Genomic DNA, 27,763 nt, shown 5'->3' with positions numbered 1-27,763 from the left:
CTTTAAGCATATGGGTAGTCCAACTGGAGTCAGCGAGACTACTCATGTACTTAAAAGTTAAGTATGTGCATACGTCTTTTCACGGTCTGGGCTTAAATAAATAAATAAAAACAAAAGGAATCAAATGTAACAATCAAGTTACCCAAATTCTTCATATACTTGTCCAATAGATTCTGGAGTTCTTGTTCTTTGTCATTGTTGAACTGGGTCTCCATGGCTAGCAGGATGTACTCATCTAGTAGCATACGGATCAAATGAAAAGAACCTTGGTGGGGGTGGAGGGAGAGAAGAGAGAGTGTAACGAAATTATCTTTGTGACCATCTCTCAACACTTTACAAGAAGCAAGTGAAACAAACAAATAATTGTTGGACTTTAAATGACCTGCCAAGACCAACAAGGAATAGTGCCTAACTTCTCGCTCTAATCTCTGTTTGCACTGGCCCACCTAGCTCAATATGTTTACTATCCTGTAGGCTATTTGGCCACTAATTACATCAAAGAAAAATACTGATGAAAGTGAGACATGCTTTATACATGAAGAGGGCACACACTGGAGGTAGATAAGGCTGCACTCCGCTAGAATGAGCCTGACTCTGCTCTATTTCTGTTTGTCTTGTACTAAATAACCAGACAATGGTCCACAGAGTCCTGGAGTTGATTTCAAGGAAACAACACATTCAAACCAGATCTCCCACTACAGCCTTTTCAAATATCATTTGAATGAAAAATAAAAATGTAACTTCCAATACAGAGATCAGTTGAGAAATGATGCGCTAACTGTAATTTGTGCTGAAAAAAATTCTAATTTAGAAATATCAGTTTCTAAAGGACGTTTCTAAAGTGTCTAAAGGACACTAAAATGTTAAAAGCTTCAAAGTATATGAAGTGTGAACTTGAAATCTTAAAACAAATAGGAGCAGGATGGTGTGTGTGATGTCCATTATCCCAGAGCTAAACCATAAAGATATTTTGATATTTTGTTAAATTCCTGGTAAAACGACTTGATGTGAAAAACAATTATTTTTGCCAAACTGATTCAGATGTATTATTCTTATTTAAAATCACTTATCTGGACCTCTTTTCTTGGGAAATATGATTGTGTATTTTATTGCCAAGTTAAATAATCATAATATTACCTTGTTCTTACATAGCACATTTAATCATTATTATTTGTGGTATTATTATTGTTATTTAGATCTCAGTACTTTACAAAGGCCAGTATCATTATCCCCATTTTATATGTTGGGAAATTAACTCCTAGCACTAACTCAAAAATGACAAAGAAATATCAAACCTTTAAAAATTGACATTAATCCTAGGGTACCAACTAATTACTGCTAAGAATGTTCTTTAAAAATGCAGTTGGCAATGTATATAGAATAATTGTTTGGGCTCTGGTCAGAGAAACATTCGCCAGAAGACAATTCCATATGTTTGGGAAGTCTGGATAGAGTTCCAAGCAGGTAGTTCATAAAGGAGGGGTTTTATAAAGCCAAGGGTACCAAAACTTGATGCGTTGTTTAGGGTGAGGTTATGCATCACTCGGGCACCAAAAAAGCTCCATTTGAGAAGGAAATCTTGAGCTCTCTTCTTCAGTGACCTCCCATTTTGTTTGCTTGCCTAAAAGAGAAAGGAAGAAAGAGGAATCTATAAGTAAATTATGTTGACTCCTACTTGTCGGGAATCTTATTCAGCCTGTGCACGTGGCCACACAACACAGCAGGGGAGACAGGAGAGTGGTGTCTGCTTGGCAGTTCACGGGATATCTTGGGCAGTCTGGCAGGACAGTTTGGCTGCATGACACACGCTCTGCAGGGCACATACTTGGTACTTCAGAAAGGATTAGTGCGCGCTCTCGCTAGTGCAAGCAGGCTGGGGACCCAGCCAGGCCTCCAATGAGGCAGGCTGCTTTCCCTTTTGGCTGTGAGCTGGATGGTTTTTCTGCTGGGCTCCTGTCCTAGTACTCAAGATAGTAATACCGCTCTACACATGTATAGGTAGAGAGGAAAAAACTCTTTGCACTGTATTATGCCACCTACAAACAAAGAGCTGGAACTGATGATCCCTGTGCTTAAACTTCATATGTACACTATTCAGTGGGCCATCTCGCTTGTCAAACAACAAAATGGGAAATCTAGTATCCTAACACTGGGGCTTTTAATACTAGCGGCTCATTGTTGTCACTTCACCCTGACAGGGCTTTGCTTCATGTGCTAACATTATAACCTGTCACTTTTGCAAACAGAAAGAAGCGGTGTTGTGAATTTGACAGTGACTGCACTTTAACATGAACAGAAGGTAGAGGGCAATGGGAGGATTACATGTTCTGTAAATGATTAGCTCTGACTCAACTAATCTCGACTCCTATGGGGGACTATTGGTTGGGTTTGTTTTTAACTAACCCTGGGAAAACAACCCTGGAAGCCATACCTGCTTGCCTTTGTATCGTATTACATAATAGATGCTAAAGGGGGATGATCTCCTATCTTTTCTGCCTGCTTTGTTTATCACTGATTGTCTAAAAGAATATCCCACATCACATTTTAGATTGTAACAGTCAAATTCTGCCTTCAGAGAAGAGGGCTGAAACCTCACTTAAATCAGTGGGAGTTGTGCATTTATGTATGTAAGACAGTAAATATCATAATGCTGCTTTATAAATCCATGATACGCCCACACCTTGATTACTTTGTGTAGTTCTGATCGCCCTGTCTCAAAAAAGATATATTAGAATTGGAAAAGGCACAGAGAAGGGCAACAAAAACAATTAAGAGTATGGAACAGCATAAGGAAGTGTTATTTACCCCTTCACATAACACAAGAATCTGGGGTCACTCAATGACATTAATAAGCAGCAGGATTAAAACAAACAAAAGGAAGTACTTCTTCACACAACACACAGTCAACCTGTGGAGATCTTTGCCAGGGGATGTTGTGAAGGTAAAAACTATAACTGAGTTCAAAAAAGAATTAGCTAAGTTCATGGAGATAGATCCATCAATGGCTATTAGCCAAGATGGTCAAGGATCAACAATTATGACGAGATAACTGGCTCTGTGGATGAGGGGAAAGCAGTGGACGTGTTGTTCCTTGACTTTAGCAAAGCTTTTGACACAGTCTCCCACAGTATTCTTGCCAGCAAGTTAAAGACGTATGGGCTGAATGAATGGACTATAAGGTGGATAGAAAGCTGACTAGATTGTCGGGCTCAAAGGGTAGTGATCAATGGATCCACGTATAGTTGGCAGCTGGTATCAAGTGGAGTGCCCCAAGGGTCGGTCCTCGGGCCAGTTTTGTTCAATATCTTCATTAATGATCTGGAGGATGGCATGGATTGCACCCTCATCAAGTTTGCAGATGACACCAAACTGGGAGGAGAGGTAGATACGCTGGAGGGTAGGGATAGGATACAGAGGGACCTAGACAAATTAGAGGATTGGGCCAAAGGAAATCTGATGAGGTTCAACAAGGACAAGTGCAGAGTCCTGCACTTAGGATGGAAGAATCCCATGGACCGCTACAGACTAGGGACTGTATGGCTAGGCAGCAGTTCTGCAGAAAAGGACCTAGGGGTGACAGTGGACGAGAAGCTGGTATGAGTCAACAGTGTGCCCTTGTTGCCAAGAAGGCCAATGGCATTTTGGGATGTATAAGTAGGGGCATTGCCAGCAGATCGAGGGACGTGATCATTCCCCTCTATTCGACTTTGGTGAGGCCTCATCTGGAGTATTGTGTCCAGTTTTGGGCCCCACACTACAAGAAGGATGTGGAAAAATTGGAAAGCGTCCAGCGGAGGGCAACAAAAATGATTAGGGGACTGGAACACATGACTTATGAGGAGAGGCTGAGGGAACTGGGATTGTTTAGTCTGCGGAAGAGACGAATGAGGGGGGATTTGATAGCTGCTTTCAACTACCTGAAAGGGGGTTCCAAAGAGGATGGATCTAGACTGTTCTCAGTGGTAGCAGATGACAGAACGAGGAGTAATGGTCTCAAGTTGCAGTGGGGGAGGTTTAGGTTGGCTATTAGGAAAAACTTTTTCACTAGGAGGGTGTGAAGCACTGGAATGCCTTACCTAGGGAGGTGGTGGAATCTCCTTCCTTTGAAGTTTTTAAGGTCAGGCTTGACAAAGCCCTGGCTGGGATGATTTAGTTGGGGATTGGTCCTGCTTTGAGCAGGGGGTTGGACTAGATGACCTCCTGAGGTCCCTTCCAACTCTGATATTCTATGATTCTATGATTCTAAGGATGCAGTCCCACGCTCTGAGTGTCCCTAAGCCTCTGACTGACAGAAGCTGGGAGCAGACAACAAGGGGTGGATCATTCAATAATTGCCTTGTCCTGTTCGTTCCCTCTGAAGCATCTGGCACTGGTGAATATCAGAAGACAGAATAGTGGGCTAGAGGCACAATTGTTCAGACCCAGTATGGCTGTTGTTATATTATATGAGGGCTGAATTAATCTCTAAGGGCTCTATTCAGCATTGTACTTAATAATAACAATGCCTATTTCTTATATAATGCTTTTTATCAGTAGATCTCAAAGTGCTTTACAAAGGAGGTCAGTATCATTATTCCCATTTTACAGATGGGGAAACTGAGGGACAGAGAAGGGAAATTACTTGCCAAAGGTCAACCCACAGGTCCACTGCAGAGTCAGGAATAGACCTCAGGTCTCCTGAGTCCAAGTCCAGTGCACTAGCTACTAGATTACACTGCCTTCCCTTAATGTACTCGCTTACATTAAGGAGCTCAGTAAGATGATATAAGACTTTAGCATTAAAAACCATTATATTTTCAAACAAAAATAATTGAAAAAAGTTCCTCTCTCACTGGAAAGGCTTGATTCAGGATTTGGTATTTGACTTGAGATCACTGATCTCACTATCAGCTGAAGCACCGAATTTTCCTCATCTCTTTGTTCTTCTAGATGCTCACGAATCACAAGCTGGGATGTCATTTATTATTCCAGATATAACCTGGAACTCTGAATGCAGGTCTTAACAGGCAAGGAAGACCCAAATTTAAACTATTTTGTTTTGAAAATATATGTGTGGTTGGTCACAGACAAGCATAACAATCTTAATTTAACTGTACACAAATCTTCACTCTTATGATTTCAATTTGCTTTACAAAAGATTTTCAATTCACAATTCATTATTTTATAAAAATAATTCCCACCAAAATCTTGAGTAATACCAGTGCACTCAGCCTAAAATCACAGCGAGGCACTTTCCATGCGGTTATTCTTTTCATACAAGAAATCCTTCTGCAGATTAGCCAGTCCTGATTCCATCCACCACTTTTTCTTACACCACACTTAATGTCACACAAATATCATTTCGAAAAAAACAAAGATCTCCGTCTCTGAGGACCAAATCTTGCTCACACTCATTTGAGCAGTGCCACTGATGTCAGCTATACAAAGGTAAGGTGTGAGTCTTTTTATTTTTACAACGTTTTGGAAGTGCTGATTTCAATGTCGTAGTCATATGGAATTGAGGTTTTCATATATAAAACACTTGCGGTGAGATTTTCAGAAGAAGTGAGCACTGGCTTAACTCTGACCTTATTGGAGCAGATCCTCAGCTGGAGTGAATTATCATAGCTCCATTGACTTCCATGGATTGATGACAATTTACAGCCACTGAGGATCTGTCTCATTGAAAAATCATTGTCTTCAGGGAGAAGAGAGTTTGCCCAAAGCTGAGTACTTTTGAAAATCCCATCCTTGAAGTCAGTGGGACTTCACTTACATGATTAAGGGGAGCAGGATTTGGCCCTGAATCAGACAGAGCAGTTGAAAGGTACCTTGATAACCCTTTGCTCAACCACAGTATCCAACCATTCAATAAATGATTCCACAGTGGCATTCTTCTTTAGCAGGTCCTTCAGTTCTTGGAACACTGTAATAGAGTCATCTACCATGTAAAAAGGAAAACACATCGTTGCTCGCTCCTCTGAGTATGAGAGAAAGCCACTCACCAGTCACTGACAATTTTGTAGCATGGAAAGGAAAGGAAAGAATTAGAGCATTGAAAGAATGGAAAATTCACCAAGGAAGCAAGCATTCTTGTTTGTTAGCTTTTTGTTTTTGTTTGTTTGTTTTGTTTTAAAAAGCTCTTCCACATTGCAAATTATGGGAGACTTTAAGAAAATGGAGAATTTTCCCATAAAATAAAATTACACACTAAGATACTGACATTTTTCATTAGTTCCAGGATCTGTTCTTGGAATCATGTCTAACTCTAAATTTAATAGGACAAAGAACAGCTTTACCATACTGTAATATGGATGATCGAAACAATGGATGACTCTCAGAGTGTCTTAGGTTTCTCTGACTTCTTAGGTTCTTACAACATACAGCAAAACTAAGCTTCTAACCCTTCCAAGATTCTCCTTTTCTATAAAATGTCTCATTACCTGTCCAGTGCATTCCCAGCTAATCTCTCTTTTCTCTCATGCTAGGAGAGCAAGAACAGAAAGGAAAATAGAAAGAAAGAAAGAAAGAAAGAAAGAAAGAAAGAAAGAAAGAAAGAGCAACTAAAATGAAAATGTGACTTGATTGTGAGGCATTTTTAAGAAAAGAAAGCACAACATATACTTTGTTCAACCTTCAATGATCAAAGTAATAAAATGTAGAAGAACACAGATGCTGCTGCTCTCAGTTCTGCCAGTTTTTGTCCAAAATGTTCCTTAAGTGATTAAAAAGTATCTTTTGTCACCAGTTAGTATATTCAGGCACTGAGAAGAAGGTGGCTAAATCCCTTTATTCTGAGCCAATAGCTATAAGAACTGGTAAAAAAAAATAGAAAAATGATTGTGTGAAAAAATTCAAAATTTTGTAGCTGTTTCCATTATCTAGTTTTTGTGACATTGTCTAGGATATATTTACTGACATTTTTCATTTTAGAAAAAAGGCCATTTTCAACAACAACAAAAAAGTTTTTATGCAAGCAATGTAATCCAGCTCTAGTAGCTATTAAATAAAGCTACAATTAAGTATTAAACATGCTTTTAGATCTGTTTCTTAAAACCCGTAAACCGCATCTTCACTATTAAATGACTGTTAAAGAGACATTTTTCAGAAACTAATCAGCTGTGTTGACCTGTGCAGATGGTGGCTAACTTTTAAAAAGAGTTCTCATGACAATCATCAGATAACACAGATATTTTCTCAACAACCATTTAAAAAATGCCCAGCTGGGATGCCAATAACTGACACAACTGTAAAAAGAAAAGAAGTGCTTGTGGCACCTTAGAGACTAACCAATTTATTTGAGCATAAGCTTTCGTGAGCTACAGCTCACTTCATCGGATGCATTCAGTGGAAAATACAGTGGGGAGATTTATATACATAGAGAACATGAAACAATGTTTTCAAGACTGATATTTGCACGCAGAATTTGGTAAAAGCTTCCCTTTTTGTTGGACACATTGGGGCCATTTAATGGCTTTTTTAAAATTCTGGAGGTGAATCCTGAATTAGCATAGGGCACTCAAAACCTGTAACTGCAAAGACATTTTCTTCAGTCCATCTTCACACAAACTAATTAAGCATAAAATGCAATTTTTTTTATTTTACAAAATATCTTACCACAGACTTACATTCAGTGTAGACTTCCCCATCAGATTCCATGCTGCCTGAGACTGTAAGAAGAGCTTGAGATCCAATGCTATTCAAATCTACCTTCTCAATATCAGCCACCATGGAATTCACCACATGCTGATCAAAGAGGGCTGGTCGAGCAATCTGCAAAAGACCATAGAGTTAAATGCTAAAATCTGCACCTGTGGAAAGAACTGAATAATTTGTGGAAGAGGAAGGACCGTGCGGTCTTTCCTTCCTTTTTTCAAGGCTGAGGATTGATGTGACTTTTTCACCGATTAGATACCACCACAAGAATACAATTATTTCAACACTGACCAAATTGAACTGCCATGACTGAGTGAGAATTGATTCAAGCTCCATATTAACTAACTCTTAGCGTCCCCTTGCTTAGTTACATATACATTATAATACCTTGTTCTACTAAAGTGCCTTCCATCAGAGGCTCTCAGAGTATATTTTCAACCCCACTGTGATGTTTCTGTTGTCTTCATTTTACATATGGGAAAACTGGGGCACAGAGAAATTATATGACGTGTCCAAGGTTACACAGGAAGTCTGTGGCAGAGGCAGGAATAGCCTCCTGTGTCTTAACCACAAGACAGTGTTTCCTCTGATATAGTACACCAGATAATAAGATGATGTTATTTCATAATTGTGAATGACTGCATGTTACTGGTGCAGAGCTAGCACCACTTACATGGGTAAATCACAAGTTAATCCAAAAGGTGATGAACTCACTAACCACTGCACTGAGGAAGTCATCACTGGGAGAAAGATCATTTGATATTTTCCACTTTGGGAATAAACAAATACCCTTTTATCCCACTTCATAATTTGCTTGCCAAAGCATGGAAAGATTTTCAAAGAAAACTCCTGTGGGGATTACAGTGTTGTCACCTGAAATGGTAGCAGACTCATGGGTCCAATGACTATAGCTGGTCAAAATATGGGAAAGTTTTTCATGAACCTTTCACTGTACAGTGTTTTGTAGTGATTCAAATTCTCATTCTGGTCTCCAAAGCTTACCTGAGCTAGGTGTAAGAATGATGTCTGTCGTTTCAGAGAGGAAACAAATCTTCGTGCAATAGGCAGTTTCTTATCTGCCAGGTCTTCTGGTAGATTTTCTAGAGATGAAACAACCCACTGTTCCCAGTTTTTAGCAAAAGTCCTTATATCTGCCAATAAACTACAATAAAAACAATATATTTAAAAAAGGCCAACATTATGGTAAAATATTGCATTGCATCAGTTTAAGGGGAAGAGTTTGAAAAGCCAAGGCCATTGGAGATAGCAGCAGCACAAAGACCTAGACAGACAAATAATCTGCAACAATTTTTCCCCGGGGAAAAGAACAGAGAGGCTCTACAGATAACAGATAATAGTCACATTCTTAAGGCATTGTTGGCAGGTACTTAGATATTATGATGATGGGTGTGATGCAAGAACCATAATAGTATTCTGAAAATAGTGGAAATTAAGCTTTCATCTCACATAACAAGCATGTTCTAGTCCCCTTTGTCTTCAAAGAACCTTCACTCAACCTATCTACCTCTCCAGCTGCTGCCCCATCTACCTTCATCCCCTTCCCTTCCCCTTCAGATTCTCTTCCCCAAACTGGCTACTTTGTGCCACCCAAGTAATACGAAGGAGCTGGAATCTGGCCTTAGCTGGCCAGCTGAGAGCTCCCCTTTCAGCTAGATGGTTTAGCTAACTGTTGGGATATATGCCATGGCACGAGAATGGCAGAGATGTACAAACGGCTACCTTTAATGCATTAACTCTAGCAGAGCTAGCAGGAGTCTGTCTACCCATGCTGCGAATCACACCTCCCAGATGTAGTGTAGACATACCTGGGGGGACTATACTCATCTGGTATAAATTAGAGCAGGCCCGAGGCTGCCATAATTAAGGCCCCGGCATTGGAGGTGGTAGAAATTGGCACCTAGAATAAGGGCCGTAACTGGCTCCTTAACATCTCTCTCCTTACCACTCTCCTAAGAGCCTGGTGCAGGAGAAGATCTGTTCCACGGTGTCAATAGTGATTATGGGCCTAATCCTGAAACCCTCAGTCATGTGAGTAGTCCCACTAAAAGCTTATGCTCAAATAAATTTGTTAGTCTCTAAGGTGCCACAAGTCCTCCTTTTCTGATTTCATAGGGCCACTCACACAAATAAGGGTTTCCATCATTGGAAATTTTAAAATGGCATCATCATTCAGTCTACTTTGATTACAGCTGTAATATGAAAAACAGCAGCAGGAACAGAGAGCAACATACCAGTAAAGTCAGATTTTAAAATATTTTGGAAAAAATACACGCAGGTCTACATCTATACATTCCATCAGTTCAGACTGTAGCTTGCCCTGTACTGCACCATTTTAGAAAGGTACTTAAAATTTATGTTGTGACTGAGTAAAAATCTTCTAAGCTTAGAATTCTATCGTCACATCGGCTGTTTACTCCATCTCTCTTTGGAGCATTTGATTGCATAACCATTACCCAGAATATAGCATTATAGTAACTGCCAAGTACCCACCTTTCTGGCATTTCTTGCATTGTTGCAGGGATGAGTACATCTGTGAGGACCTTGAAAAAAGTAATAGAAAATTGTTTTACACCTCCATTGTCAACACATTCATACAAAGAAATTTAACTTCTGGGAAATTTAATTCCCATTGTAAGTTCCTGGAGGACTCTTCCATTTACACCTCTTTGAATCTTTCCTCAGGCCTCTTAAGGAAAAAAAAATCCAGGTAACGAGAAAAGAACTGGACATTAAAATAGGGGTCTCTTTGCTTTGTTTGTTTTGGATATATTAATGTAACAGTTGAAGCTCACAGCATTGTCATGTTTTCTTATCTGCTGCCTTTATTCTGATCAAGGGAGTCACACCAAGTTAGTTATAATAATGCATTTCATAGAGGTCTGCTCCAGAAATGTCTCCAAAATTCCCCTGTTTTTGTCACACCTGAGATTATTGTTATGGAACCAGCTGGTAGTGTTAAATTCAGCAACGATGACACTATGGATAGGAAGGGTGGCTTGGGGGTTACAGCGTTAGATTGGGACTCAGGAGAGCTGGGTTCAATTTCTGGCTGACACAGACTCTCTCCATAGCCTGGGGCAAGTCAGTGTGCCTCAGTGAAATGGGGCCACCGATACTTCCTTTTCCCACCCTTTGCCTCTCTTGGCTATTTAGATTCTTTGGGGGCAGGGATTCTCTCTCACAATTTGTCTGTAGAGCACAGAGCCATGCTCCTATCTTAGAAATACCTTAGGTACGTATATGACCCCCATCACCGCAGTATCTGAGATAGCTCTGTAGACACTATGACTCAGGCTGGACCTCAGGTTCTGAAGCCGAGGGAGGGGCGCTGGCTCAGAGACTTGCTGCGTAGAAGTACTCTAAATCACTTGCCTACAGTCACACAGGAAGACTGTGCTGGGGAAAAGAATTGAACTCAAGTCTCCCAAATCCTAGGCTAGTGCCCCTAAGCATTAGACCATCCTTCCTCTTGTATGGGTGGAGCCCAGAGGATTTTCAGGGTCTGGTGCAGGTCCCGGGACTCAACCTCAAGTAGGGGCTTGGTGCAGGGTGGGATTCTAGTCCCTTGGTGGAGCAATTAGGGTGAAATAGCAGTGAATATTATCCTCTCTGATGGGTTTTATTTATCTGGCACAACACAGGGTTTCTTATATGTCATATAATAAACTGAAATTTGTTTCTATGAATAATGTTAATGGTATAATAATACAATAGAATGCTAGTTTATGTTTGACAATTGTTATGCCAAGAACACCTTTAATGCTTGAAAGTGAGAATTAGGGAAAATGACATAGAAGAAATAGCAAATTTTTTAATGTGATGACGTTTTGGGGAATTCCACTATTCCAGATTTTGAATTCTGCACTTTGTAGTATTTTTTCCCTTTTAGCTCAATCTTAGTTTAATTTGTAACAAATACTTATGGAGATACTGTGTTTTTAAGCAGAAAATCCATGATAAACTCAAGGCACAACATGTCCTGTATCCGGAACTGATGTTAAGTGGCACAGTCCAAGAGCAGTAATTCATATCTTTATACTAATCTCCTACACTTTTTATTGATTTTCATAATCAATTGACATGAATCTAAAATTTGCTGCTCTGTTTGCTGCTTGATATGCTTCTATGAAATCCTTTCCCTGCATTTTGTAGATTTTTTTTTCATACTTTTATCCAGTCAAGAAATGAAAATAAATTACAATAAAAGACTCAATGCTAACTAGGCCCAAAGCTCTCCATTTGCCACAAACACTACTTTTGATAGGTTTCAGAGTAGCAGCCATGTTAGTCTGTATTTGCAAAAAGAAAAGGAGTACTTGTGACACCTTAGAGACCAACAAATGTATTTGAGCATAAGCTTTCGTGAGCTGAATGCATCCGATGAAGTGAGCTGTAGCTCACGAAAGCTTATGCTCAAATAAATTTGTTAGTCTCTAAGGTGCCACAAGTCCTCCTTTTCTTTTTACTACTTTTGATGTTTTCTGATTTGCAGTAGCCACTTCATTTAATCCACATGCAACTGTGAAACCTATCAGAAAGATAATGATAATCCTTTGTACTTATGTGATGTCTCTTATCTGAGGATTTCAAAGATCTTTACAGCTATTAATTAAATAAGGGGCAGATTTTCAAAAGATCTCAGCACCCAACAGCTCCCAAACAGGTGTTTGAAAGAGGCTATTTCCATTTTATGAGTGCTAAAAAATTGAATCAGGGAGAGATCAAATGCCAAATGTTAAGGGCCTCCCTCAGGCCTGGTCTACACAAAGTTTTTAGACTGATTTAACTATTTTGGTTAGGGGAGTGATTTTTTTTTTTTTTGGCCAAAAAAGTAAAATCAATACAATTCCTAATATGGATATCAAAATACAGGTATAAAGGTTTTTATCCATGTCCTACTCAGCCAATGAAGTTACTGTGTATTTCCTTGAGTAAAACCTGAGTGAGAACCTCAGGATTCGGTCCTACGTGACCTACTCAAGAGCACACAGCAAGTAGGTGGCAGAGGAGAGAATAAAGTCAGTACAAATTCTGCTCGGACACCAACTTTATGCTAATGATTATAGTGAAGTTGCTGCTGATATACAGAGGTGTGAGGGAGAGGAGTCAGGCCTCAGGAATCTTGTTCTAACTTCTGCACTGTATTTTTACTCAATAACCTCCTGTTAAATAGCTGTAGATTGACCCCGATTATCCACAAAACTGAATGCTTAACTCACCTTGTAGAGTACTGAGTCACAAACACAGAAGATGTCAATGATAACAGGATTTTCGAGCAGGGGAAGAAGGTGGTCAGGCATTCCTTGCCAAAAATGTAATAAGAAATGCTGGATCTGGGGAGGGGAAACAAAACACAGAGACAAATAATGTCTTTTCTGCTACCTATGCATATATAACCAAGAATGCGTATTCAAACAGCCTCACCTCTTCAAAGTTCCCATTAATTGCATTGTCAAGGACACACTGACAGTGTGTTTTGTACATCATGATAAGGGTATCTACCTGTTTTGGAAGAGAGAAAGATTAAATAGGATCTCTTACCACTCTCCGTTAGTGCTGTGATGAAGTAGGTTTCGGCTGTCTTTTGCTAGCATTGAAGTACAGTATATCAACCTTCTAGCATAAAAGGAGTGAAAGTGCATGACCTTCAGAAAACAGTAGGTACAGCTTTAGAATGGGTAACAATGAAAGAGGCACCCATCTCTAGTTCTGCATCAACGCTTTTAAGGTCCAATCCTGTTTCAGACCTGCAGAATATATTTTGAAAGTTTACATAGGCAGTGGCCAGTTTATCCAAGTTAGGTGGTGAAGTATACCCACATATTTGAAAGTAGGATTAATTCCCAAGAGTAGTACAAGTTAATCATTAGGCTACTATAGGCGTCTATGAGTGTTTTGAAACATCATTGGGTGGACAAATGGGGAAAAAAGCTGTCAGTCACTGGGTCAAAGTTTAATCATCACCTTTCAAGAGCAAAGCTTTAAAGAGCAGAATTTTTCTTTCATCTCATGCAGCTGATTCATCTCTAGTGCATTGCTCCTTGATTTTAATGGGATTGCAGAGGTGTGACTGACAAAGGAATTTGTCCCAGTGTCTGAAAAATGGGTAATATTCCTAACTAGAGTTGTGCAAAACATTTCCAAAGAAGCCTGACATTAGACAAAACTTACCTGATCATCCAGATTCAGAGAAAGTTTGCTATGGTTTGTGAAACTTTCCAACATACCAAGGCCCAGATTAAACTCAGGTTTGCATGGTTTCTGCTAGGGCTCTCAATTAATTGCAGTTAACTCATGTGATTAATTAAAAAAATTAATCGCAATTAAAAAATTAATTGTGATTAATCACGCTGTTAAACAATAGAATACCAATTAAAATTTATTAAATATTTTGGATGTTTTTCTACATTTTCAACTATATCGATTTCAATTACAACACACAATTAAGATGAGCTATTATCAGCAGGAAAAAAAACCTTTTGTAGTGATAATCAGGATGGCCCATTTCCAACAGTTGACAAGAAGGTGTGAGTAACAGTGGGGGGGAGGGGGGAAATAGTTTTACTTTGTGTAATGACCCATCCACTCCCAGTCTTCATTCAAGGCTAATTTAATGGTGTCCAGTTTGCAAATTAATTCCAATTCAGCAGTCTCTCCTTGGAGTCTGTTTTTGAAGTTTTTTTGTTGTAATATTGTGACTTTTAGGTCTGTAATCAAGTGACCAGGGAGATTGAAGTGTTCTCCGACTGGTTTTTGAATGTTATAATTCTTGACATCTGATTTGTATCCATTTATTCTTTTACGTAGAGACTGTCCAGTTTGTAAGTTGCACATCATGTGCCATCAATGCCCCCCTGCCATGTACATTGAAGTGGGTTTTAGCCCACAAAAGCTTATGCTCAAATAAATTTGTTAGTCTCTAAGGTGCCACAAGTACTCCTCCTTCTTTTTACAGAATACAAAGTGTACAGTGCTCACTTTATGTTATTTTTTATTATAAATATTTCCACTGTAAAAATGATAAACAAAAGAAACAGTATTTTTCAATTCACCTCATACAAGTATTGTAGTGCAATCTCTTTATCGTGAAAGTGCAACTTACAAATGTAGGGTTTTTTTGTTACATAACTGCACTCAAAAACAAAACAATGTAAAATTTTAGAGCCTACAAGTCCACTCAGTCCTACTTCTTGTTCAGCCAATCGCTAAACGAAACAAGTTTGTTTACATTTACGGGAGATAATGCTGCCCACTTCTTATTTACAATGTCACCTGAAAGTGAGGACACGCTTCCATGCTGATGATGCTCGTTAAAAAAACAATGCGCTAATTAAATTTGTGACTGAACTCTTTGGGGGAGAATTGTAAGTTTCCTGCTCCGTTTTACCCTCATTCCGCCATATATTTCATGTTATAGCAGTCTCAGATGATGACCCAGCATATGTTGTTTGATTTAAAAAAACTTTCACAGCAGATTTGACAAAACGCAACGAAGGTACCAATGTGAGATTTCTAAAGATAGCTACAGCACCTGACCCAAGCTTTAAGAATCTAAAGTGTCATCCAAAATCTGAGAGGGATGGGGTGTGGAGCATGCTTTCAGAAGTCTTAAAAGGGTAACATTTTGATGCAGAAACTACAGAACCCAAATCACCTAAAAAGAAAATCAACCTTCTGCTGGTGGCATCTGACTCAGATGATGAAAATGAACATGCATTGGTCTGCCCTGCTTTGGATTGTTACCGAGCAGCACCCGTCATCAGCATGGACGCATGTCCTCTGGAATGGTGGTTGAAGCATGAAGGGACATAGAATCTTTAGTGCATCTGGCACGTAAATATCTTGCAACGCCAGTTACAAGAGTGCCATGCAAAAGCCTGTTTTCACTTTCAGGTGATATTGTAAACAAGAAGCAGACATTATCTCCTACAAATGTAACCAAACTTGTTTGTCTGCGCGATTGGCTGAAGTAGGACTGAGTGGACTTGTGGGCTCTAAAGTTTTACATTGTTTTATTTTTGAATGCCGTTTTTTTTGTACATAATTCTACATTTGTAAGTTCAATTTTCATGATAAAGAGATTGTACTACAGTACTTATATTAGGTGAATTAAAATATACTATTTCTTTTGTGTTTTACAGTGCAAATATTTGTAATAAAAAATAAATATAAAGTGAGCACTTTACACTTTGCATTCTGTGTTATAATTGAAATAAATATATTTGAAAATGTAGAAAACATCCAAAATATTTAAATAAATAATATTCTATTATTGTTTAACAGTGCGATTAATCATGATTAATTTTTTCTATCACGTAATTAATCATGATTAATTTTTTTAATCACTTGAGAGCCCTAGTTTCTGCATGTTTTTGGTGTAGGGAAAAGAGGGGAATGTGCCAAGAGAAACAAAAATAAAAGATGTGTACAGATCACGGTGTGAAATGAACCTGCTGATTTTCACACAGCTACAATAATGACTACAACTGTGTGGAAAATGGAGGATGAAAGGGAGAGTCAACAATGTATTCATGGAACTTTTGGTAGAAATTTATAATTTTGATAAATTTTCATCAAAAAAACCAACTTTGGAAAATTTCAACTCACTTTAGTTGTAACATCTAATTCCAGCTTCTACACTTTCAGAACCTCCATTCACTTAAGTTTCTTAGCATTTTAACTATCTATCTGTGTAGGTTTTTCTAGCAGCTCCCATCACCATGGTATCTGAGGTGCTTCTGGGCATTTCCTAGAAAGGACGATCCCATTCTATCCTTTTCAGATACTATTTGAGCTCTGTTCTGGACCTGTAAACGTTTTCATAGTTTTCCAGCTGTTTTGGATGCAATATTTGTTCCCTCCCTGTCTCCAAGAGTCAGACTATGGTGCAGCAGTCAGGAAGTTTCTGTCAATACAGCCAAAACAGGGCCCATGGCTTCAGCACAGGTTTTGATGTGGTTATTACCTGGCTAGCTCCATCTGCAGAGGCTGAACTATCCTGTATTACAGCTCATTTTAACCACAACTGAGAGCCTGTCTACAGAAGAAGTTTTCATTGGTTTAACTTAAATTGATTTAAATTCTCAATACCTTGGGTGGCGGGTATCATAGGCTGGGGGAGGCTGTGCCTCCCCAAACAGCCAGGCATAGCCCCACCCATGCTCCGCCCCCAGCCCCCCTCCTGTTTGTCGCTCTGCGAGGCGGCTCTTCCCATGTGCTGTGCGGCTGGTGCTGGGGCCACGCCACTTCCGGTGCTCCGGGGGCTGGGTGCACTAGCCTGGGGCGGGGGCCAGCGGCTGCGGGTGCAGGCTCTGGGCTCCCGCGGGGGGAGGGGTGTGGAATGGGTGGGGTTGGGGGCTAGCCTCCCCAGGCCAGCAGTTCACATGCTGCCCGTGCTCAATACAACTTCCCAACTGTAGCAAATATATTTTTCTTTAGCCACAAACGCAGCATGGGAGCTTCTGTTTTGTTGTTGCCCTGAAGGGAGTCAAAGTGGGGCAGCAACAGCAGGTCAGAAGGAGCAGGCCAGTTGAGTATGCCAGGCACCCCCTGCTGCCCTCAGACACTGCTGTTACAGGAGTGGTCTATAAATGAGAGACGTCTATCCATATGTAGATAGTTAGCTAATGGATTATATGCTAGTAGGTGATGCTCAACAATATATAGCATGGATTTTGTAGAGGACCAATGAAACTTGTTGTGCACTGCAAATGGCTTCTTACATGTAGCTCTTCATAACAGAGGCACAAGGGCTTCCAAGGCCTTCACTCCTTTCACTCTTTCAGAACAAGTAGGCATGAGCCCACCAGCTCCTCCCCTGATGGGATGGCTGAGAAGGGGGACGGGCAGCACTGGAACACCTGGTCAGTGGCCATTAGGGACTCAGAAAGCCTTCAGAGACCTCTAATCTTAGTACAGCAGCCACCAACTTGGCCAACACTGGGGACTGAAGCAGCAAATTTCAGAGTTTACAGCTTGCGCTAAAGATCTAAGCTATGCAGTTCAGGGCCCTTTTAATGGATTCATATCCTACATGGATCAGACACATAACACATGTACTAACCTCTGGGTTATGTAAGCAGAACTGTTTATTGGATGGTTAAAGTGCAAGCGGGAATGGAGTAATATTGTGTATTTACTTATAATATTCACAATTTATAATGTACACTGTGTTGTTCAGTTACATACATCATCCATACAGCAACAATACCATCGGACTTATGTAACTGAGCAACGCAGCACAGACTTCCCATGCTACAGTCAAATACGCAATTCAAACAATATTGTGACCAAGAATTATTTGCTACAAAATTCATGAATAATTTCAAATAATCAGCACACATGGCATTTTGTGATTTGTTCATAGACAGTTGATGAAGAGGGGAGGTGGGGAAAAGTAAATTTCATCTAATTATTTGTTGTGAATTATTTGCTCCAATCTAATCAGTAAAAACTGACTTTAAAATCCAAAGGCATTTGGAATGAATACAGCTCCCAACTATTTGTTTGTTTTGCCCTCCCCTTGTTACATACCATCAGTTCGTAAAATACTAAGTCAGTTAATAGGTAAATAATTCAACCACCTTGCCAATGGTGAACCAGTTAATCGACATTAGTAAAGGTTTGCCCCTTCTATAAATCAGTCAACTCTGTTTGATTGTGGACATTTCTGGCTCTTTCATGTCAATATTGTGATCCTCAAAGGCTGAGTGAGATATGGAGAAAAGTTCTCTGACAGTTTTTGGTCTGCAAGTCAAGAAAGAAGCATCTCCCATTTTACCTTTTCTTTAGAAATGCACCCTTGAAGAACAAGGTGTTGAGCACTGGGGAACTCTGGAAGAAGTGTTCCAGTTTTGGAACTAAGAGAGTATTTCCTAGTGAAGCCACCCTGAAATGTGTAAAAATACAGTAAAATTAGAACTATTTAATACTGCCAATACCACCACCAATTAGTATTTAACTGATGTTATATCTTATGAGACTCCCAAAGGTTCCAAAACTTTGGTTAAATTCAGATAATACTTCCAAAATCTGAAGGTTTCAAAACTTAGGTCACTATTCAGTAAGATACTTAAGCATGTGCCTAAATTTAAGCACCATCGACATTTGCTTTCACAGTCGTACAAACCTGGAATCACTCCACTGACTTCATGGAATTCTATTGGCTTCAAAGAATTGATTCCCGATTTATAAGTGAAAGCAGACTATAATCTCTTGTGTTTAAATGGACATACATAAAACATACACAAAGCTTTGTAAAACCAGGTGATCACATTGGGCCAAATTCATCTTTGGTGCAACTCCATTGACTTTAACTGAGTTATATCAGAGATTAATTAGACACATCTTTTTCTGGAAGGGACCCTTTAGAGAGTATGGGCCCAATCCAGTGCTTAATTTGTTCCATGGCTTGCCGGGGGGAGCCCTGGCACCTCTAGGTTTGGCAGTTCGTAGCCCCAGCACTTTTGAGCTTGCTGCATCAGTTTGAATGCAAAAAAATTGCTTGATCCCCGGCACCTCTTCCATTACAAATTAAGCACTGGCCCAATCCTATTCCATTGAAACAAGTGGGAGTTTTCACAGTGAGACTCAAATTGCCTCCTGAAACACTAATAAGACTGTAAACACCACGCCCTTTTCTTCTGTGCACACTGGCTGGATAAGTGAAAGAGCACCTCTGCTGGTTGCTCATTTCGGAGGTAAGCTCCCATTCATTTATAAAGGTTCCCAGAACAGTCTAAGCCCTGGTCTACACTAGGACTTTAGGTCGAATTTAGCAGCGTTAAATCGATGTAAACCTGCACCTGTCCACACGAGGAAGCCCTTTATTTCGACTTAAAGGGCTCTTAAAATCGATTTCCTTACTCCACCCCTGACAAGTGGATTAGCGCTTAAATCGGCCTTGCCGGGTCGAATTTGGGGTACTGTGGACACAATTCGATGGTATTGGCCTCCGGGAGCTATCCCAGAGTGCTCCATTGTGACCGCTCTGGACAGCACTCTCAACTCAGATGCACGATTGTTTGCTGTTGCTCTGACGCAGGGAGGGGCGACTGACGACACGGCTTGCAGGGTTGGCTTCAGGGAGCTAAAATCAACAAAGGGGGTGGCTTTACATCAAGGAGTATTTCAGGCAGGACTTCACGGAGGGTTCCAATAAGAAATGGTGCACCTAAGTTATTGTTCTTGTTGGAACAAGAAGGTTAGTCTGGCCTCTGATTGATACATGGCTAGATTTACCTCACTGCACCTTCTCTGTGAGTGACTACGGTGTGACCTAGAGGAATGAGTCCCCTAGACAGGGGAGAGGGGGAAGCAAATGAGTACAAAACAAATCTGGTCTATTTCTTGTTTTGATCCACTCCATCTATCTTTTACATCTTTGGCTGGCAGCAGACGGTGCAGAAGGACTGCATGCCATCCACATCTCATGGCTGCTCGGCAGAAGACGGTACAATACGACTGCTAGCCATCCTCATCTCTTGCCTGCCTGGCAGAAGATGGTACAATACGACTGCTAGCCATCCTCATCTCTTGCCTGCCCGGCAGAAGATGGTACAATACGACTGCTAGCCATCCTCATCTCTTGCCTGCCCGGCAGAAGATGGTACAGTACGACTGCTAGCAATCCGTATCGCCTGCCTGCTCACCATAAGACGGTTCAATAGGACTGACTGCAGGACTAAAGAGAATGACCTGGTCAAGTCACTCCAAATTTAGTCCCTGCGCCCATGTCTGCCCAGGCGCTCCTGGCTGACATGGCCAGGAGCACCTCGGACATGACAATGACGGCTACCAGTCATATTGCACCGTCTGCTGCCACAAGGCAATGGGCTGCTGCTACTGTGTAGCAATGCAGTACCGCGTCTGCCAGCACCCAAGAGACATACGGTGACGGTTACCTGAGCGGGCTCCATGCTTGCTGTGGTATGGCATCTGCACAGGTAACTCAGGAAAAAAGATGCGAAACGATTGTCTGCCCTTGCTTTCACGGAGGGAGGGAGGGAATGGGGGCCTGACAATATGTACCCAGAACCACCCGCGACAATGTTTTAGCCCCATCAGGCATTGGGATCTCAACCCAGAATTCCAATGGGCAGCGGAGACTGCGGGAACTGTGGCTTAGCCACCCACAGTGCAACGCTCCAGAAGTCGATGCTTGCCTCGGTACTGTGGAAGCACACCGCCGAGTTAACGCACTTAATGCACTTAGAGCATTTTCTGTGGGGACACACACACTCGAATATATAAAACCAATTTCTAAAAAACCAACTTCTATAAATTCTACCTTATTCTGTAGTGTAGACATACCCTAACCTTCATACACGTGATTCCCATTCATTCACTCTCAGGAGCTGAACTAAGCTCTGTGCCTTGCTGCTTTCTCACACCTAAAGGAGTTGTCCCTCATTCAAATGGCAGTGGCCTGTGATTTTGGCTCAATCCCTGCTGAAGATAGTGATGCCTGGAGGGGTGTGTAACCACAGTTCATTACAAATGTACAGCAATACTATGCAACAATTCTAGAGCCCAGCACTGAAGTCCCTAGTTTTGCTTGACTGAGGTCTCCCGGACTGCGTGTAAGGGCAGGAAGTGAAAAATAAAATCATGCCAGGGCTAGTACGGAGAGGCAAAACACTCTTAACCAAGCTGCAATTTGGCCAGGACACTAAGGTCAACTCTCTCTTACCAAAAAAAAAAGAAATGCTGTGGGATTGTTGATAAGCACAAGTGGTCGTGATGTCAGGCTTACATCTCCTTGGAAGATAGTATTCTGAGAAGCACCAGGCTGCCAATTACCCTGGGGGCACACTGGTTCAGTACTAACTCAGAGGGAAAAATGCCTCCCTTCTGGGCCAACAGTACCACTTTCTGCAGTTCCTAGATGTTCCCTACAGAGCTCCCATTCAACCGGGGCCCAAATTAATCTTGTAAGCCCCTGGCAGGATCACAGCCAAAGGTAACACAGGTGCTGGCTATACCTCGAGAGGAAAACTTTCAGGGCTAGAACTGTGGCCCCAAACACTGATGCTAGCCTTTCCTTTTCAGAGCAACGGCAGGTGCAGATGATGAAACAATGACAAGCCTGCATGTTCAGATACTAACTGAATGATAAAACGACAAATCAACGCTTCACTAGTTTGCTGACTTTATAATTCCCACAAAAACCTGGCTGTCTCAGCCCACTTCTCAGCAAAGACTGAACAGTAGCACCCTGTATAATGTGAGGTATGACGTTACTAAGACTTCCTAAGCTTTACAACATATACCACAGTGCACTATGAAATATCGTGAGGAAAATGAAATGATAGTGGTCAAGATAAATGGACAGAGTACATTCTGTGATGCTCTCCTGCCTTGTTGAATTGTGTTTGCTCACACAGGATTACATTTACCCTGGGCAGGCTGCCTGCACAAGTCCCTGTGTTCCATCTCTGCCTCACTTAGTCCTCAGTGCACAGAGCCTTGCACCGGCCTTCTGCAATGACAGGAATTTCACCTTTATGAATCCACTCATTCTGAATCGGTTTCCTCAGTTACTACTGGGTTGGATTCAGCCCGGGTACTGGGCCAGCCACATTTAAACCCTGATTTGAGAATGTAAGTGGTACTTAAATTGGCCTTGTTCTAGCCCTCTGCATATGGGTGAGTTTCACTCTAGCGTGAATTACCAAGTTTAATGCGTGTACATCAACATAGTGCAAAGAAATACAGTAAAGTGTGTAATTCTGTGGCCACTGAAGCAGATGTAAGGATTTCAACAATCTGAGTCAGCCTCAAATTAAATGAATTCAGAATACCAAGAACTGAAGCTAGGTGTTGTCCACCATTTATTTGCCCTATTTTTTAATCTTTTGACTTACATTCTTACACTGATCTGTTTCGTCTGAGGCTGTGTATTTGCATTTGGAATACCTTAAATTCAGATTTGAATGAACACTTCAGACTTCCAAACAGTCTTTACTTTATCATTAAAAAAACCAAAACAGAAAGCAAGGAATGACAGACATGTGCTATTTGAACAGCACCTTTCCTGTCCCATCGACCTATTCAAACACAGGAAAAGAGCTCAATGAAAGAAATGATAGAAGTTTAAATTCTGTATTGTCTTAAACATTAGACAGTTAAAACACTGTTTTTAGTCAATATTTCTGCAGTTCTTCAATTGCCTATCAGCATCCAGAGTTGTTTTTTTTAATCGATAACAGGAGCAATCTGGGTGCCTTTATTACGCAATTACCCATTAAATGTATTAAAAGCTTTGATTAAAAGAAATTAGTGCATAAACGTTTTTTTAAAGAAAAAACATTTGCACCATTTCATTGTGCTAATGGACTTATATGACTGTATCCCACTTCTAGGTTTGATATTTTAACCCATTGCCACCTGCCCTTTCCATTCTAATGCCATCTGTTTCTAATGGCTATTTAACATTAAGATAATGACAGCAATATTATCAGCCTAATTAACCATGCAGACTCTAATGGCACACTAACTGGTTTAGATAAAAGAGTTTCTGATATCCCCTCATACAGAAAAAATACTAAAAAATGTGATAAAACATACCAGAGGTAAACAATGTGCCTGGCATTCAATGTTCATCCAAGTTTCATTTAGTCTGTACCTATAAGATTTTAAAATCTTTTCAATGTTTCTGTGTTGCTGGTGAGAGTGACATCTCATGCAATCGTAAATCCTTTCTGCGAAAACTAATTGGACAAATTGCCTAGGGAGGCTGTAGAGTCTCCATCACTGGAGATTTTTAAGAACAGGTTAGACAAACACCTGCCAGGGATGGTCTAGTACTTAGTCCTGCCTCAGTACAGGGGACTGGACTAGACGACCTCTCGAGGTCCCTTCTAGTCCTACATTTCTATGATTCTATGGTATATTCAAGGTAGTGAGTAGGTATATAGTTTAATGTAAGGAGAGTTTAAAAATGTTCACTAAATCCTGTCTGGTCACATTCATTTTAGTTTTGTTTTGAAACTTGACTGCATTGTCTCAGACACACAGGGCTAGACTATACAACCCTTATATTGAGAACCCTTACTCACAAGTGTAATCTCATTAACTTCATTGGGATTACTCTTGGGAGCACATTCTTAGCAGCCTGGCTAAAGGTTGCACAATCTACCCTATAATGTACTGTTTCAATTTTCAAGCAAACTGGGGGTTGGGGGAACCATTCCCTATTCAATAGTACTACTATGAATAATGGGACTACAAGTAAGAGAAAAAAGGGCACAGTGCTTACCTCATTCTTCAGCTTGCTTCCAGAAAACCTTTGAAAACAAATAGATTGTATTAGTACATCAAAATTGAGCATTGTGGTTATTTTAATTAAACATCCACAACAACAGCTTCTCCCCCACACACTGCACTGGATGGGAAAATGATCCTGGTAAGCCTGAAACATAAACATATCTGGGCAATTAGCTCTATTCCACAACTTCTACTGGCCTCCAAGCTCCTGAGAACATCATTAAAGCCATGAGGGACCGTCTTTTAAAAGTGACGACTTTAGGGCAGTGACCAAACAGAAAATTCTAAGACCCAGGTTCCATTCAGACTTCAAACCTGTGTCAGAACCTCACAAAAGTCTGTAAATCAGGGAAGCATTGGACCCCAAATCTAGAATATTTTAGAACTGCCCTAGCAGAGAATAAGACTAATAAAAAATAAATGAAAGACAAAAGAGTTTAGACTTTCCCCTTTGAGAAGAAACAGCATAAAATAGTGTTTGCCAGAAACTTTCCTAGAACTCAGAATAGTTTCAATCCAAGAGGGATGTATCTCGGATGGAAAAAAATCATTAATAACTGTCACGAATATAAAACAGTATAGACAGCATTCTGTGTACTATGGGCCTGGTCCAATGGCCACAGAAGTCAGTGGAAAGACTCCCATTGGCTTCATTGGATGTCAAAGCAAGCCCTAGGTGCAGTCACTAGAAAACTCAAGTTGAATCAGATCTACTACGTTAGGTAATCGCGGGTGGTAAGGTTCTACAAGGATCTGCACAATGATGAAAACAAGTCAGTTGTGGTTTGTTTAATTAATAGAATTCTCCCTTATTTTAGCTGCAAGGTGATAAGATTACAATGACAACATGAAGTTTTATAGTGACATGGGGCGATATTGTGGTTTCAAGCCATTGAGATGTGTTGGGGACAGGGAGTGGAGCTGACATGGCCAGAGGTGACCCAAGGCATTCTGCCTGCACAGGCCAGACACAGGGAAAATGGCTCAGGGGAATGCCAGTTACTGTCTTGGAAAGGGGAAATGTGTGTTCCTTCCAAACCTCATGTCTCCTTCCAAACCTCATGCCGATACCAGAAGGCAAGCAGAGAGGGCAGGTGGGTAGAAGAACTCCATTGCCTACAGAGATGGAGCTAGGGGCCTCACAGCTAGATGTGTATTGTGGACAGAGCTGCAAGGGGAGATCACCAATTCAGCATATAACTTGGGCAGCTTTTGCTGGGTGTGTTCCTCCAAAGCCTCAGTCACAAGCTAAAGCTGTTCTTCCCACAGTACTATTGGTAGGAGTGTGCTACGCTTCCTCCTTTGAAGGACAGGGGTGGGGGAGGCAGATTTTTAAAAGTATTTAAGCACCTAAAGATGCAGAAAGGTGCTTAGTGGGGTTTTCAAAAGTGCCGAGGCACTTCAGTCTCATGAAATCAATAGTTGTTAAATACCTGGGAGTGCTGGAAAATCTCACTAGACACCTATCTGCACCGTTAGGCACCTAACTCCTTTGAAAATCTGGCCCTAGGTACTTTTGCATTAACTCCACTTTCTTCCACCCAGCAGCACTGGAGCTTGTAAGGCCACAGGCTTGAACCTAATGGTGCACGGCTCTGGCTGAGATACGGCCCAGGGCCATTCGTGATATGGTCCCCTTTGTGCCTCTCACTCAATTAAATGAGCAATTTGTTCAAGATAATTCTGCATTACAAAATAATCTCATCTACACATGTGCCAAAAACACCCCCGCAACCCTTGATAAATACTGGCTAAGGAAATGGCAGGTTCAGATTATTATACCCAGCAACTGCAGGATCCCCCCTTTCTTTAGATGACCAATGCCAACATTAGCCTCATGTTTTCTGTTGTGCCCCATTTCTTATGCCAGGGACCATGGGCGATAACCTGAAGCGGCCAGCAGCTGAATTTTCTATATATGCCTATGAACTCATTTATCCTTTTCCTTTAACACAGTCCCACTCATGGCTGTATTTTCATCGACAATGAAAGCCTTCATTCAAGCCATATGTGAACAGAGACATTTGTTTTATGAACTATTAATCTTTGTTTGGTAAACCAACATGCAGCTATCATAATTTATTGATCTTGCTAGCTGTCCCTTAAATAAATATAATTAGAGCTTCTGGTTTAGGTTTCAGCTTGATATTTGCCAGTAAAAGAATCAGTAAATATTAATCTACACTGAAACCAGCCCTCCTGCCCACAGGTGCCAACTTCACACCATTCCCTGGCAGTTTCACAATGGTGAGCTGCATTGGGTGGCAAATGGAGAAGACTGCCACACAAATACGTATAAGCAAAATGCTCTGAAAATTGAGCCTCACTACTCTAAATTTAGTGGGCTAGTGTAAATGGTGTAAATGGCATAGCTCCCTTGACTTCAGTGGAGGTAAGCTGAATTACACCAGCTGGCCCACTGTGTCCAAAAATTTAACTCTGGATTTTTGGGAGTAAATTACTGCCCCAAACTAGGAGCATTAAAACCATGAGAGAACAATATTACTGGTGCCTCTATACTACAGTGATAGGTGTCCTGTGACTACCGTACATAGATAGATGAGATTAAAATTAGATCATCGCTGAACATCATTCCAAAATACAGTGGCAGAGACTTAGTCTCAGCAGTCATGTTACTGTACCTTGTCAACCCTTTTCCAGAATACACAGAGTGGTAATACGCGCTGCTTTCTTTAATGCCAATTCCATAGTAATGATACCTATGAAAAAGAAAAGGGACACACATAAAGGTCTACAGGGAACTAAACTGGTGCTTAATTCAACTTTTCCTTAGACTCTATTTTAATTAAAGTAATGTTTCAAGTCACTGGGACAGATCCTGGTCCCACTGAAGGCAATGGGAATATTGGCTGGATGCTCCTCTTAGGCCTTGTCCACCCACAGTGCGTGCATTGATTCACTAGTTAAATCAGTGCAACTCCCTTCACGTGGACACTCTTGACATAACACATAGTTGCACTGGTTTAAGTAATTTGGTTTAGAATCACAACTTTTAGTTAAACTGGTCAACTTTGTGTGTAGACCAGGCCTAAATTGCATTGGCATAACCCCTCCAAACTCAGTGGAGTTGCATCAGCTTAATTGAGGGGAAAATTTAGATTAAGTCCCCTTTGTATATTTCAAACATAAACAATAAAAGTAGTAATGTGTTTAAAAATGACTCATTAGTGTCACATTAGTATCACTTACATCAACATCATTTCCTCATCTATAAAAGCTAATAGCTTACTTTTTTATAGCACTGTTCATCCAGAAGGATGCCAAAGTTATAACCTGGTTTATAAACTCTCTATATTAACCCCTTCATCCCTGATATTTTAAAAAGTGTTCAGTAAGGAAGGAGATACCTAGAGGGAGGGAGAATTAGGTGGAGAAATTCTTAAGGGCTAGAGGTGGGCAATTGCAAGATCCCTGATGGACAGAAGAAGTGAGGTGGAGAGAAGAAGAATAACCACCTCAGGGTGATTTGTCGCATCACATGGCACATTGATAACTAGATTGGAAAAACTCTAATAAATGTATGAGATGAAACAATCCTGCACTGGCAGGAAGGCTAGATGGTCACAGATGTCTAGATTCAATAGTCCTGATTCTGGGTGGGGGTATAAAATGGGGTTGTGTCTTCTGATTCTCCAATGTCCCAATGTCCCTATGCTCTGGTAGAATCTGGAGAGTCACTGGGTAAGTGGTGGTGAGAAAGGGTTGGGGCAGGAGGCCAGCCCCCACTTTTCCCTATATATTGTCTTGCCGGTCTTCCTGTAGTTTAGCTCAATCTGAAGGGCTTAGCTCAGCCTGAGACCACATAGGCTCCTGGAAACTT

At 40.8% G+C, this 27,763-nt stretch overlaps 1 protein-coding gene across 1 annotated transcript in view; it reads right to left on the bottom strand.

Moving 5' to 3' along the window:
• RFX6 (regulatory factor X6) overlaps positions 1-27,763 on the bottom strand; it is a 52,979-nt gene that overhangs the window by 11,036 nt on the left and 14,180 nt on the right. Inside the window, exons 5-15 of the mRNA XM_077811718.1 lie at positions 26,565-26,642; positions 23,915-23,942; positions 18,437-18,544; positions 13,081-13,158; positions 12,876-12,989; positions 10,147-10,196; positions 8,638-8,797; positions 7,608-7,752; positions 5,811-5,920; positions 1,504-1,621; positions 143-265 (exon numbers count right to left, since the gene is read on the bottom strand). Coding sequence (XP_077667844.1) covers positions 143-265; positions 1,504-1,621; positions 5,811-5,920; positions 7,608-7,752; positions 8,638-8,797; positions 10,147-10,196; positions 12,876-12,989; positions 13,081-13,158; positions 18,437-18,544; positions 23,915-23,942; positions 26,565-26,642 — 1,112 coding nt within the window. The remainder of the gene's footprint in view (positions 1-142; positions 266-1,503; positions 1,622-5,810; positions 5,921-7,607; positions 7,753-8,637; positions 8,798-10,146; positions 10,197-12,875; positions 12,990-13,080; positions 13,159-18,436; positions 18,545-23,914; positions 23,943-26,564; positions 26,643-27,763) is intronic.

The sequence above is a fragment of the Eretmochelys imbricata genome, chromosome 3 (genome assembly GCF_965152235.1).
Source record: "Eretmochelys imbricata isolate rEreImb1 chromosome 3, rEreImb1.hap1, whole genome shotgun sequence".
In the NCBI taxonomy this organism is placed as follows: Eukaryota; Metazoa; Chordata; order Testudines; family Cheloniidae; genus Eretmochelys; species Eretmochelys imbricata.
The sequence above is the reverse complement of the archived record's forward strand: the minus strand, read 5'-3'. Positions and strand labels throughout refer to the sequence as shown.